This window comes from Corvus moneduloides, chromosome 23 (genome assembly GCF_009650955.1).
Source record: "Corvus moneduloides isolate bCorMon1 chromosome 23, bCorMon1.pri, whole genome shotgun sequence".
NCBI classification, from domain to species: Eukaryota; Metazoa; Chordata; class Aves; order Passeriformes; family Corvidae; genus Corvus; species Corvus moneduloides.
Window position 1 is genome coordinate 3,941,379 of NC_045498.1, and position 13,224 is coordinate 3,954,602.

The 13,224-nt window shown below is 51.8% G+C and overlaps 2 protein-coding genes across 2 annotated transcripts; both read left to right on the forward strand.

Annotated features, from left to right (window-relative positions):
• The first annotated feature begins 282 nt into the window (after positions 1–282).
• On the forward strand, positions 283–10,963 carry OSCP1 (organic solute carrier partner 1). The gene is given in 12 exon segments (XM_032132632.1): positions 283–476; positions 2,041–2,070; positions 5,521–5,675; positions 6,828–6,995; positions 7,387–7,467; positions 8,034–8,137; positions 8,480–8,608; positions 9,142–9,211; positions 9,668–9,827; positions 10,386–10,423; positions 10,425–10,451; positions 10,765–10,963. Coding segments are annotated over 12 exon segments (1,191 nt in total). The 5' UTR covers positions 283–364; the 3' UTR covers positions 10,882–10,963.
• Positions 10,964–12,325: 1,362 nt separating this feature from the next.
• On the forward strand, positions 12,326–12,911 carry LSM10 (LSM10, U7 small nuclear RNA associated). The gene is given in 3 exon segments (XM_032132610.1): positions 12,326–12,346; positions 12,348–12,602; positions 12,605–12,911. Coding segments are annotated over 3 exon segments (372 nt in total). The 3' UTR covers positions 12,701–12,911.
• Positions 12,912–13,224: the final 313 nt, after the last annotated feature.

Genomic DNA, 13,224 nt, shown 5'->3' on the forward strand with positions numbered 1-13,224 from the left:
CACACACCGGGATGCTGCGCACACTCAGGCCGGGCTGACGGGAACACACACCGGGGATGCTGCGCACACTCAGGCCGGGCTGACGGGAACACACACCGGGGATGCTGCGCACACTCAGGCCGGGATGACGGGAACACACACCGGGGATGCTGCGCACACTCAGGCCGGGCTGACGGGAACACACACCGGGGATGCTGCGCACACTCAGGCCGGGCTGACGGGAACACGCACCGCGGACGATGCGCACGCGCGCCCCGGCCGGCCAAGACGGCGCGCCCCGATTGGCCCCGCGGCTGCCGGGCAACGGCGGCGGCGCTCCGGGTGCGGGGCCGTGCCGGGGCCGTGCCGGGGCCGTGCCGGGGCCATGTCGACGCGGACGCTGCCGCTGCTGTTCCTGAACCTGGGCGGGGAGATGCTCTACATCCTGGACCAGCGGCTGCGCGCCCAGAGCATCCCCGGAGAGAAGGCGCGCAAAGGTGAGCGGCGGGCGCGGGCCGGTCATGGGTCCCTCCGCTCCCGGTGTCCCGGTGCCAGCGGCGCGCCGGGGAGCCGCTGGCGGTGTCGGGCTGGCGGCACTGCCCGTGCCCCCGGGCAGGGCTTTGCCCCCGCTCCCGCCTCCCCGGTAGCGGCTCGGGCTGCTCCGCCCGGCGGTGCCGGTTCCCGGGGTGCCGCCCCGGGACACGCAGGGACACTCGGTGCTGTCAGCGGAGGATGCTGCGAGCTAACGGCGTCAGTGCCGGTCCGGGGCAGGAGTTTCCTTACCCCGATTTCAGGGCTCCATCGCAGTAATTACCACGGTAATTATCACAGTAATCAGCCCTCAGTGGTTTGTGGTCTCCACTTGGAAGCGCAGCCCGTTGCGTTGATCGGCTCGGTGAAGTTCCTGTGGTAAGAACAGCCCGAAGGTGTTGCTGACGCTGGTTTGGGAGTTTCTGACACAGAAGAAGAAACTGGAGTCCGTGTCGGTGTTTCTGTGCTAAATTCGGGAGTTAAAGCTTCAGAAATGACTTTTGGACTCAAAATAACTCAGGATTTGGTTGTCAGCCGAGGTCCTGGACTGTTTTTGGGCAGACCAGGTTGCTTTGCAGTGGGAAGGAGTTTCCAGGAATAAATTTGTAAACCTTGTGCAGACACAGCACATGCAGTTGTGTGAAATTAAAATACCAATACGGCTCCTGAAACCCTTGTCTGGCTTTTATACAATCCCATTTGGCCAAAATCCTTGTACAGACAGCCTCGTGCCTTCACATGGGGCACGAAACTCCAGCTCACAGCCAAGCACCTCTGTATTTACCATTGCAAATTACCACAGCTTTACTTTACAAGTCCTTGCATCTCTCTGTCAGGGGATGGGGAATGTGCCTCGGGAAGCTCTGGGATGTTTTAATAAAGAATCAACTTGATATGAGCTTGGTATTGTTATCCCTTCTGCCTGTCCTTTATGAAGTGCTAAACAATAAAGGGTTCACAGTGTAATTATTGTATTGTTTGTGAGGGGGCACTTGTAATTATTCATGTGTGTCCTGATGAGGGAATGATCTGAGAGAAGATTACTGCTGTTCATACAGGGACAAGTTTAGGATTTTAGCTAAATTAAATCTTGGAGCATCTCAGCAGGAGAATTGGACTGTTTTAGTTTGTCCACACATGGATTGTTTTTTCTTCCAAAAAACTGTTGTGTTAATTTCACCGAGATGTGGTTCATCCACACTGAGGTGTTTGTTGATGCTTAAAGCTGTTCTCTCAAATACTGGTTACTTGTAAGGCAAAATACAGCTGAAAACTACCCAAGCTCAGTGCAAAGGGTAAAATTTGATGTGCACTGAAGCAGCAGGATTTTATCCAAGGGGAGGGTGAGGTTCTCATTCTGAATGCTCAGTGCTGAATGCTCAGTGCTGAATGCTGATGAGAAGTGACAAAATCCATTAGTTAGCTTATTTTTTCTTTTCTTTGTTTTTTTTTAGTTTATTTCTTTTCTTCTCCTTACAACTCTTGTTCTTACATCTTGAACTGCTGTTTTGTTTTATATGCTTCGTGTAGATGAATGGACAGATGTGGACAGGAAACGAGGTACAGTAACTGCTGGCTGCATGCACCAGTCCAACCCCACGTGCACACCTGGGGCTCATCGTGCCTGAACACCTGAGGCTGTTCCTGCAGCCTTCAGTCAGTGTCACAAATGAACAGTAATGCTCACCTGGTCCTTAAATGCGCTTTTGACCGTAAATCAGTGAAAAAACAGACCATATCTTAAAATCGTATGGCCTCAAAAATCAGCTGTTAATTTAACCAAGACTATAAATGGATCAAAACTTTTTATCCTGGTGGTCTTGCCTGCAAAAATGGTATCTGTATTTCTTTACTGCCGTTTTCATGCAAGCATGTAATTGTGTGAGCATCGTGCAGGTCGTTTTTCTGCTTAAATGCAGGAATATGGGGTATATTCCATTTTTCTAAGGTTTTGTCTAATTCATTGCTCAAGGTTTGGACAGGTGAACTCCAGGGATGATCAAAGGCATTCCCATCCCAGCTGCTTTACCCACCTGTGCTGGTGGTCACCTGGCAGAGTGATCCCCAAGGAGCAGATGCCCACACCTCAGCCAAGCTCACCCTGACTGGAGTGATCCTGGGAGGGATTGAGCCCTCGGGTGTTGCAGGGGAGCAGCCGAGGTGTGAACGCGTTTCCCTCTGGAATCTGCCCTGGAACAGGAGCCTCCAGCAAGGGCTGTGCTAAGGAATGAAGAAATGAATCTCTTGAATCTCAGGTTTTTGCTCTGTGAGCACGAGCAGAATTTACAGGGTCCTTCTGACCAGCCCTTTTTTAAGAGAGATCAAGGTTGTGATTGAAGTTTTGCAAAATAAGCATCATGGATAGGTTTTGATATTTGTTGAAGGTAAACACTGGTGTCCTGGAGCTTGCCCCAGCTTTTTTCCTACCATTACATCCTGTTTCCAAGCACACCCTTTTCCCAGCCTTTAACATCTCAGAAGTCTAGGAACAGATTCCATCCCATCCAAAACAACGAGGAGCCGCCCAGAGCCGTGACGTAGCGAGACAGGGGTGGCTCAGGGGCATGTCCCAGGCTGATCCATCACTTCTCCTGTGAGAGAGAACACTTTGCCTGTTCTCAGTGCTCCGGAGGATCTCGGGAGGGTCCTGGAGTCACCTCCTGGGGCTGTCACTGATGGTGCCGTGACATGGTTCCTTTAGGAGCCACGAGCCTGTGGCACACAGGCTGTGACTGTCCACAACTCGGAATGTTCCTTCTGCTGCCCCAAGCATCCTCTGGGAAGCACCAGCATCACCCAGGCGTAGCTCCAGTCTCGTGCCATGCATCCCAGCCAAGCAGGTGACACGTGCTGCCTGTCACCAGTGACTTGGCGTGGGGAGGCCAAAGGCACCGTCACCCCCAGCTTCAGTCCTGTCCATCACACTGGCTATACTGGTGTCCCTCCTCTCATCCCAGCTGATGACCCCCCCCCCGTCTGCTCAGTTGCTTTTTCTGTGTTGCTTGTGCCATGTCCCTGGGCCAGTGCTCCTGTGTCACCTGCCATGGCCACACTGGTGTGAGCAGCAGCTCCCCAGGGCCCCCCTGAGACCTTTGCTGTTTCATTATCAAACATGTGAGAGATTTATTATAAATTTGCCCTTTAGTGTGATTTTTTAATGTCTTTCTCAGCTCTTTTTATAGCCCACACAAGAGGTTTTAATTTAAGAAGATAATTTATGCCCATGGTTCACACAGACCTTCAATTCTGTTGAGAAATCAGTGTACTGGGACATGTCTGTCTCCTGGTGGCTTGAGTTCTTTGTGACTCTCCAAAGACAGGAGAAGTCTTTGTGTGGGCAGCACACACGAGCAGCTGAAAAATATTTTCCTTGATAGCAGTATAAAGCAGAAGTTCTTATTTTTGTCCTAATTGACTCCCTGCAAAATTAACTAAATACTAATATCTACTACTACTAATATATTTTATTTTCTCCACAAAAAAATAGGGGATTTCTGCCTGGGATTGCAAGTAGGGATTGTTTTATGGCCAGTTTATTTGAAAGGAAGGGAGGAAGGAGGAATTTTTTTCCTGTTTGCAATTAGGTGTATTCATGATCCAAACTGCTCAGGAGCTGAGATCTGTCTGTGGTTTTGGGGTGTTTAAACCAGGACTAGGGAGCCCCGTCAGGTTCAGCGCAGGGGCTGCTGAGCTGTGTGTGACCAGTGCATGAGGAACCTGTAACCAGCAGGTTTAGGGAGGAGAGAGAATCACCTCAGGAGGCTCTTACCCTTGGAACACAGCTCTCCCTGCCCAGGCTCCCAGCAGTGCCCAGGGAGTTAATCCTCTAGGAAGAGGTGAAATGACAGGGAAATTACCTTTGTCTGTTGGTGTAGGACAGGTGTGGAAAGCCAGGTGTCTGACCCCCCAGGGAATCACTGGGGCAATAATTCAAAGCACTGGTCACTACCACTCTCTGTATGTTCACTTTTTCTCCTTTTCCTTTTTTTTTTTAATTATTTATTCTGAGATTTTTCAAATCCACAAGAATTGTCTGGCATTGTAGGCTTCATAACAGTCATTTGCTTAGGAAAATCCACACTTGTACAGTAGTCTGTGACCTGACATATTAATTTACCTTTTTTTTTTTTTTGTTAGAGAAATAAATGTTTGTTGATGATAACTCTAGAGTATCAGGGAGATAATAAAAGGAGCAGATCCAGCACAAAAGCTCAGATGCTGCATCTGCTTGAACCACTGCACTGTGTTTTCCATCTTGTTTGTATTAAGAGCTCAATAACCAGAGCACAGCTCTCACCCTCAGCACTCCTGAGCTCTAAGAACTCTTCAGTAAGTCACACAACAGTTCCATGGCTAAATTTACACAGAAAAAAATGAACCACAAGTCAGGAAGTTTGGAGTTCTGCATTTGAAACTCTAGGGCCTGCAGAAGTTTCAGCTGTGAGAGCCATAAATGGGTTGATAGAGATCTCAGGGATATAAATGCTTTATTAAATACCTGCCAGTGTTAATCCATTTGAATAAAGATTACAGAGAGCCCTGCAGGAGCTTCCGTTGAGAAGTTAAAAAATAGACTGATAGTGTCAGAGCGTGTCGAGGAACAGGCACAGCCATGTAGCTGCAATCTGCAGAGATCTACCACAGTGCAAAACAGTCTCCTTGGGAAGAAGAACTGCAGCTTTTTTAGATAACAGCACATCAGAGCAGCATTATTTAAAAGTGAAAAGTGCCAGGCATAGCTGTAAAACCAGAACAACAAAGCCAGCCTTACTCCCACTGGGAAACAGGGACTGCTGCCTTCAGCTCACGTGGCATTTGTGCCCTGGGGGACATCAGCTGGTTTAGCCCAGGTGGGACTGGGGAAGTGCTGGATCCGGAGGTGCTGTTCCCCCTCTCCTGTTGTGCTCTGTCCCTGCTCTGCACAGGTAACCCTGGTGTGAACCTTGCAGCTGGGGTGGACCAGGAGCGCGCTGTTCTGCAGCAAACCACAGAGCCTCTTTGTCTTTGCAGTTATGAACGACATCATCTCTGCCATGTTCAAGAAAAATTTCATGGAGGAGCTATTCAAACCCCAGGATCTCTATTCCAAGAAAGCCCTGCGCACTGTGTACGACCGGCTGGCTCACACCTCCATCATGAGACTGAACCAGGCCAGCATGGACAAGGTAACCACAGACTGCCACCTGGCCTGGCTCTGCTGGCACTTCCCAGCTGCGCTCCAGCAGTTTCTGTTTGCAATAATTAACCTTTTGGGCTTTACCATGTTGAAGCATTTTGGAACAGCTTTCCTTGTGAAAATGTTCTCAGCCAAGAAAATCCATGGTGGCATCAGCTACCTCAGAACTGAGTATTTCTGCCTGAACAGCTAAATCTTTGATTTGAACAAGTTCACTAAGCATTCCTTAAGTTTATCAGATGTTTTCATATATATTAAAAATATACACTTCTGTGGGTGTGGATAAACATCTGTATTTCTGTACTGACACCCACTGTCTTGCAGGCACAGGTGTTAGAGTTATTGCCTGCAAGCAGTGTATCCGCAGCCAATTCTGAAAAAAATGGTAGGAATGGGATTACCAGAGAGCCCTCCCCCCAGGTGTCAGTGCTGCTGAAATTCATGGAATCGCTGAGGTTGGAAAAGCTCTCCAAGAGCATCGAGTCCAACCTGTGACCAATCCCCACCTTGTCACCCAGCCCAGAGCAATGAGTGCCACATCCAGTCATTCCTTGGATACTTCCAGGGATGGGGACTTCACACCACCTCCCTGGGCAGCCCCTTCCAATGTTTAATAAACATTTTCATGGAGAAATTTTCCTGATGTCCACCCTGACTCTCCCTGGCCCAGCCTGATGGCCGTTTCCCTCTCCTCCTGTCCCTGTTCCCTGCCAGCAGAGCCCGACCCGTCCGGCTGCCCCCTCCTGCCAGGGAGTTGTGCAGACCCCGAAGGTCCCCCTGAGCCTCCTTTTCTCCAGGCTGAGCCCCCCCAGCTTCCTCAGTCGCTTCAGGTGCTCCAGCCCCTTCCCCAGCTCCACTCCTTTCTCTGGACACGCTCCAGCCCCTCAGTATCTCTCTTGCCCTGAGGGGCCAAGAACTGGACCCAGCACTCGAGGTGTGACCTCACCTGAGCATTGGTGACTTTGGAGACCCAGCAAGAAGGCTGGGGATGGGACTGCAGAGGTCTTGTTCTTTTTAGGAAACGGAGCTAAAATGGTTCCTTGTGCCACAGGCAGGTGCTGGCCTGAGTGCTTGAATCCCTCTCTCCATTCCCGGGAAGTTTCCTGTGTGACAGGACCAATGTTCCCGTGTTCCTTTGCAGCTGTACGACCTCATGACTATGGCCTTCAAATACCAAGTGCTGCTGTGCCCTCGGCCCAGGGACATTCTGCTGGTCACATTCAACCACCTGGGATGCCATCAGGATTTCATCTCCGACTCCCCTGGCATTCTGAACCAGGTGGATGAGACCTTCCGGCAGCTGATAGAAGTAAGAATCCTCAGAAAAAGGGTGGGACACACTGTGGTTTGATTTTATGGGGTTTTTACCTCTTTCATCATCTTAGAGATGAATTACTACATTGGGGAGGGCTGTGAGTCAAGTGCTATTTTTCTACTGGTCCAGTTTAAATCAATATATTGCTTATTCAGCCTGATTTAAGTCTCCACTGATTTCAGCAGAAATTAAATCAGAGTTTTAGTGACAGTAATTACTGATAATGACCAGCAGCCCTCTTAGAGCATCTCTGCTCCCCCTGCAAGTGGATCAGAATATGCTGTATATACTGTGGATCAGAATAGTCAGATATTCTTGTTCCCCCTTTTCGTGGGTGGGACATGGAACACCTGTAAACCCTTGCATGATGATTTTCCTTTTCCAGACCTACAACTGTCTCTCTGATGGTGAATTCCAGCTCATCAGGCAAACACTCCTCATTTTCTTCCAGGATATGCACATCAGGGTAAGAGCCCAAATACAGCTAGGCAGGGAGAATGACAGGGGAGTTTGGGGCTGGAGTACAAAGGGGATCTGCTTATAAACACTGCAGGTTTGGGTTTGTTAATTGTGCTTTTCAGTCATCTTGATGTGCTTGTAATTACACTCAAATTTCACAAATTGAGCACATCTACTACAATAATGCTGAATAATTCCACAATACTATGAAAAAGGGAATCTCTACTAGTATGATTTGCTGATTGATAAATCCATTTTTCCTTTTAGAAGAAACTTGATATGAAACCTGAGCGTGAAGTCTTGATATTCTCTAAATAAATTGATCACACTCACATGCACAAACAGGATGTAGTTTTTAATACAGTTTTTTTAATGTTAGATCAGTGTGCCCATCCTCTGGACCACAATTCCGCATCACTGGCTTTGTAAATACATCCCTTTACACACATCAAGAGCTCTAGGAAACCTTCTCCAGTGTGGGCAGAGAGGCTCAAGCTCAGATTTCAGGGAATTTGGATGGGAAGGTCCGCAGAGGTTTTCCCCAAGGTGTGATGTTGTGATGTCCTTTTGCAGGTCTCCATCTTTCTGAAGGATAAAGTGCAAAACTCGAACGGTCGCTTTGTGCTGCCAATCTCAGGGCCTGTCCCGTGGGGCACGGAGGTCCCAGGGCTCATCAGGTGAGCTGGTGCCATGTGTGGGGCTGCTCAGGGAGGAGCATTTCATTCCAGAGGGCTCAGGAATTCAGCTCAAACTGCCATTCCTGTTGCATGGATAGCTGAACCTCCAGTAAACACTATTTAAAGGGCAGGATTTGGGACTAAGTCACCCAGCAGTGAAATGCTGAGCTGCTTCTGGAGTTTTCTATCCCAGTAAATTAGCTGTTAGTAACTTATCCTGTAACAGGCATTTACCAATGTACAGAATAGAGTTTTATTCCCCTTGTGCAGGAAGCAGAGGAACTAGGTACTGAAAATCAGGACTAAACCTACTAAATGTTTCAATAATGCCTTGTTTTTAAGGATATTCAATCACAAAGGAGTGGAAGTTAGAAGGGCTGAGTTCACCACTGCTGGGAATTACGTTACTCCACAAAGGGAAGGATCTTTTGAGCTTTATGGAGACAGAGTCCTCAAACTTGGAACAAATATGTAAGTAATTTTTGTTATATGTAGAAACCTGAACCAAATGCTGATGGATTGTTCTGAAGCACATCTTCAGCCTGGTGTGGTTTTGGCCTCTTTTGCTATTAATTATCAGGTTGACTTTGTTACAAGGTGCTGCCCTGCACCAGGACATGTGTGGACAGTGTCTAAAGAGCTGTGGAAAACAGTAAAACTTTGATTTATGTCCGCAGTGGAGCTGAGGAAAGAATGTTCTCACGTGGTGCCACATTTTATGTGAAATAGGATTTAATGTAACCAGAGTCAAGAAATCCTCTCTGTTCTCCACGTTTGCCTTAATGTAGATGTTCCATCCAAAGAGACCCATGTTTCTTCTTGCAGCTTTGTCCCTCACACGCCTTAATGCCTCACTGTGGCACCACACTGAGCTGTAACTTCTCATTGCCATTGTTCAGTCTTCAGAAAAATATCCTAAAATCCTGCATCCTGTGCTGCTCCCTCTGGTTCCTGTACCTCGTCCCAGTAACAGGCTGTTCTTCCCCATGTGTTTTCCCCTCTAGGTACAGTGTGACCCGGCCAGTGGAGACACATATGTCGGGATCATCCAAAAAGCTGGCATCCCAGGCGAAGGTCAGTGTCATCCTGTACCTATCACTGCTTAAACTGGCCAAATTCTTAGTCTCTAGATACGGGATAAGTTCAGGGAAGCTTTTCTGTTGTTTTCAGAGCCTCATGCAATCCTCCCCAGTCCTTTGAAGCCAGGGGAAGGGCACATTTTCCCAAAGAATCCACACGCTTGTGCAAGGATGTGCTTCCTTCCATTTTAATCTCAGAAAACAGAAAGTTTGCTTTACAGATTTCTCATTTGTCCAATTTAGCTGGAAAAGCATCTTGTGCTGAGTCTATAAATCCAAGCAACCATTTCCAATATCGAGCTGGTGATTACTGGTTATCTGCACAATCTGTCCCAGGAACAACAGGGAAATGTGTTTATATCCCTCTGAAGGACATGTATGGAATATCAAAGCTCCTTGCAGCCCCATCTCCCAGGTAATTGCCCAGCGGGCCCCTTGCTGTTTCCTGCAGGAGAACATAGTCCCCAACCCTCTTGCTAAAGAAGAGCTGAACTTTCTGGCCCGGCTGCTGGGAGGTTTGGACATCCAGAAACCCGCTGGTGGTGAGACGGGATTTCGGCTGAACTTGTTCACGACTGACGAGGAGGAAGAGTATGCTGGAGTCCTTCTTGGTTTGGGTTTGGGGTGCCCTGTGGGGAGCCCTGGAGACCAAAGCTGGCCCTCAACAGCTTTAGGGTCAGACCAGCAGGTTGTTATCCTGCTCCAGATGTCTCCTGTGATGCAGCCTTGCTCCAAATGCCGCTGGCTGGGATCTGTCTGGAGGGACAGAAACATACCTTCAGCCCTTTTAGTTTTTACCTGCTTTTAATCTCAGCTACAGAAATATTCCTGCTCTTCTACACTTAACAAAAAAATTTAGGATGGGGAGAAGCCTCCAAACTGGGGTGAACACATTAATTTGCCAAGTAGGAAGAGCGGCATTGTTCAGACTTCATAGAATTACAGAATGGTTTGGGTTGGAAGGGACCTTAAGGGTCCTCTGATTCCACCCTGCCATGGGAAGGGACGCCTTTCACTAGACCAGGTTGCTTCAAGCCCCATCCAGTCTGGCCCTATGAGCATCCTCTGAGCATCATTTGTGCCTACAGGAGCTTCATGAAGTCTGATTTTTATCACTTCCTTGTACATCTTCATGGGATTAACCACTCTTTTCATGTTTTTACATCAAGACACGGCGGCACAGACCAGACCAGAGGAGTTGTCCTACAAAGGTTATCAACATTGAAGCCACGCAGGTATGTTACATGTTTCACATCACTGGTTCTCACCATCCCTGCCTTGCTAAGGACTGTGTTTCACCCAGAGCAGGGACTTAAAAATACATTTTTTCCCATTTCACTTAAGCTCATAACTAAGTAATGGCCAACTTTCTGCCAAGACAGTGGAATTGGTGATTATTTACTAAGAAAACTTGAATCCTGACAAATACCAGAGCAAGTGTTTAGCCGACTTGGGTGTAGAAGGGGCACGTCCCAGTCCAGCCCAGTCCCGGCCGCGGTAGCACCGTGGGGACACCGGCGGTGGCTGAGCGCGGTGTCTGTCCCGCAGGAGCCGGGGCGGCGGGCGGAGCTGTCCCGCATCCTGGGGGAGCTGGAGGTGGCGGAGCCGCGCCCGGGCAGCGCCGAGAAGGGCGAGGACTTGCTGGCGCTGATGGACGGGCTCTGAGCGGGACACGGGGACAGCGGGACACGGGGACACGGGGACAGCGGGACACCGGGACACGGGGACAGCGGGACACGGGGACAGCGGGACACCGGGACACGGGGACAGCGGGACACGGGGACACCGGGACAGCGGGACACCGGGACGCGGGGACAGCGGGACACGGGAACACCGGGACATGGGGTTATCGGGACACGCGGACATCGGAACATGGGGACATCGGGACAGCCGGACAGCGGGACACGCGGACACGGGGACATGGGGACAGCCGGACAGCGGGACACACGGACACGGGGACAGCCGGACAGCGGGACACGCGGACACGGGGACATGGGGACATCGCGCGGGGCCGCCCCGCCTCTTCCAGCCGCGGGCGGGGCGGGGGGCGGGGCCGCGCGTGCGCGGGGGGCGGGGCGGTGCGAGCGGGCGCGCGGGAAGGCGCCGGCGTGTGAGTGCGCGGGGGGGCGCGCGCGCTGGGGGGGGCCCTGGTGTGCGGAGGGGAGGGGACGCGGGGACAATGGGGGGAGCTGGGAGAGGGACAGCGAGTGGGGGGGGGGGAGGGGGCAGGGAGAGTGCGAGGGGACACGAAGCGCCCCAGCGTGCAGGGGGCCGGGGGCGGTGTGCCAGGGGGGTGGGCGAGGAGAATGGGAGAGACTGGGGAGAGGGGCGGCGTGCGGTGGGTGTGTGAGGGGTGGTAGGAGTGTGTAGGGGAGTGCAAGGAGTGGTATGAGTGCAGATGAACGTGCGGGTAAGTGTGAAAGGGGTAGTACGTGTGCAGGTGGGCGTGTGACAGGTGATACATGTGCAGGTGAGCGTGCAAGGGGTGATGTGTGTGTGCAGGCGAGTGTGTGAGGTTTGGTGTGTGTGCAGGGCTTGGTCCGTGTGCAGGGGAGTGTTCAAGAGCTGCTCCATGTGCAGGTGGGCGTGCAGGAGTTGGTCCATGTGCAGGTGCGTGTGTGGGGTCGCTCCGTGCACAGGTGTGTGTGCGGGAGTTGCTCCGTGTGCAGGGGTTGCTCCATGTGGAGGTGTGTGTGCGGGAGTTGATCTGTGGGCAGGTGTTTGTGCAGGAGTTGCTCCGTGTGCAGGAGTTGCTCTGTGTGCAGGTGTTTGTGCAGGAGTTGCTCCGGGTGCAGGAGTTGCTCTGTGTGCAGGTGTTTGTGCAGGAGTTGCTCCATGTGCAGGTGTGTGTGCAGGAGTTGCTCCATGTGCAGGTGTTTGTGCAGGAGTTGCTCCGTGTGCAGGTGTGTGTGCAGGAGTTGCTCTGTGTGCAGGTGTTTGTGCAGGAGTTGCTCCGTGTGCAGGTGTGTGTGCGGGGGTTGCTCCGCGTGCAGGGTTGATCTGTGGGCAGGTGGACTGTGCAGGGGTTGGCCATGGAAGGGACTGGTCCGTGTGAGGCACAGCGGGCGAGTGTCCCCAGCCCTGCGTGCCCTGTCCCGCCGCAGCCGCCATGGAGGTGAGCCACTCGGTTGAAGGAGCGCACCATCTCCGAGAACAGCCTGGTCATCCTGCTGCAGTGGCCTGCGCGCCACGTAACCACCGTGGAGCTGCGTGATGAGAGCGCGGCCGCGGGGCGCGTCACCAGCGTGGACGCCTTCATGAACGTGCGCCTGGCTGAGGTGACCTTCACGGACAGGCAGGGCACCGTGTCCCACCTGGATGAGCTCTTTGTGACTGGCAGGAACATCCGCTACGTGCACATCCCCGACGAGGTGGACATCCAGGCCCACCATTGAGGAGGCAGCTCCAGGCCATCCACAGGGTGCGGTGCTTTGGGGGCCGTGACAAGGGCCGCAGGGAGTTCCTTGATGCCAAGCACAAGTGAGCACCTGGTGCTGCCCACAACAGCCAGGGTGGACCTGGGATGGGCATGCCCCTTTGATGGACTGCCAGCCCCCGCCACGCCGGACATCCCACGCAAAGGACATCCCCCCAGGACATTTTCGCCCAGGGACTTGGGGCTCTGCTGTTCCCCTCGCCAGTGCCTGCGGAGGAGCAGGGCTGGTTTTTGTAAGGAATAACACCATTTAAAAGGCTCTGTGGTCTCTCCGCTCATTTCCTGTTTCATTGGCAGCTACTCATGTCCCTCCTCAAGTGGCCAAAGGACCCCAGCTGCCATCCCACTGCCCCCGGCTCAACCTTTCCCTGCCCACAGAGCACAGGACCTGCTGTCACCAGTGTGGCTTCCCTGGGAGTGGGAGCTGCTGCTGCTGAGCTGGGCAGGGGCTGGTTCTGGTCTGTGCTCAGCTCCCTGCTGAGCCACTGTTCTGGAAGTGTTCAGTGAGAAGAGAGCGAGATCAAGGGGAGTGAATGTGCAGGGGAAGGGGCAGCACTGTCTGCCTCAGAAAG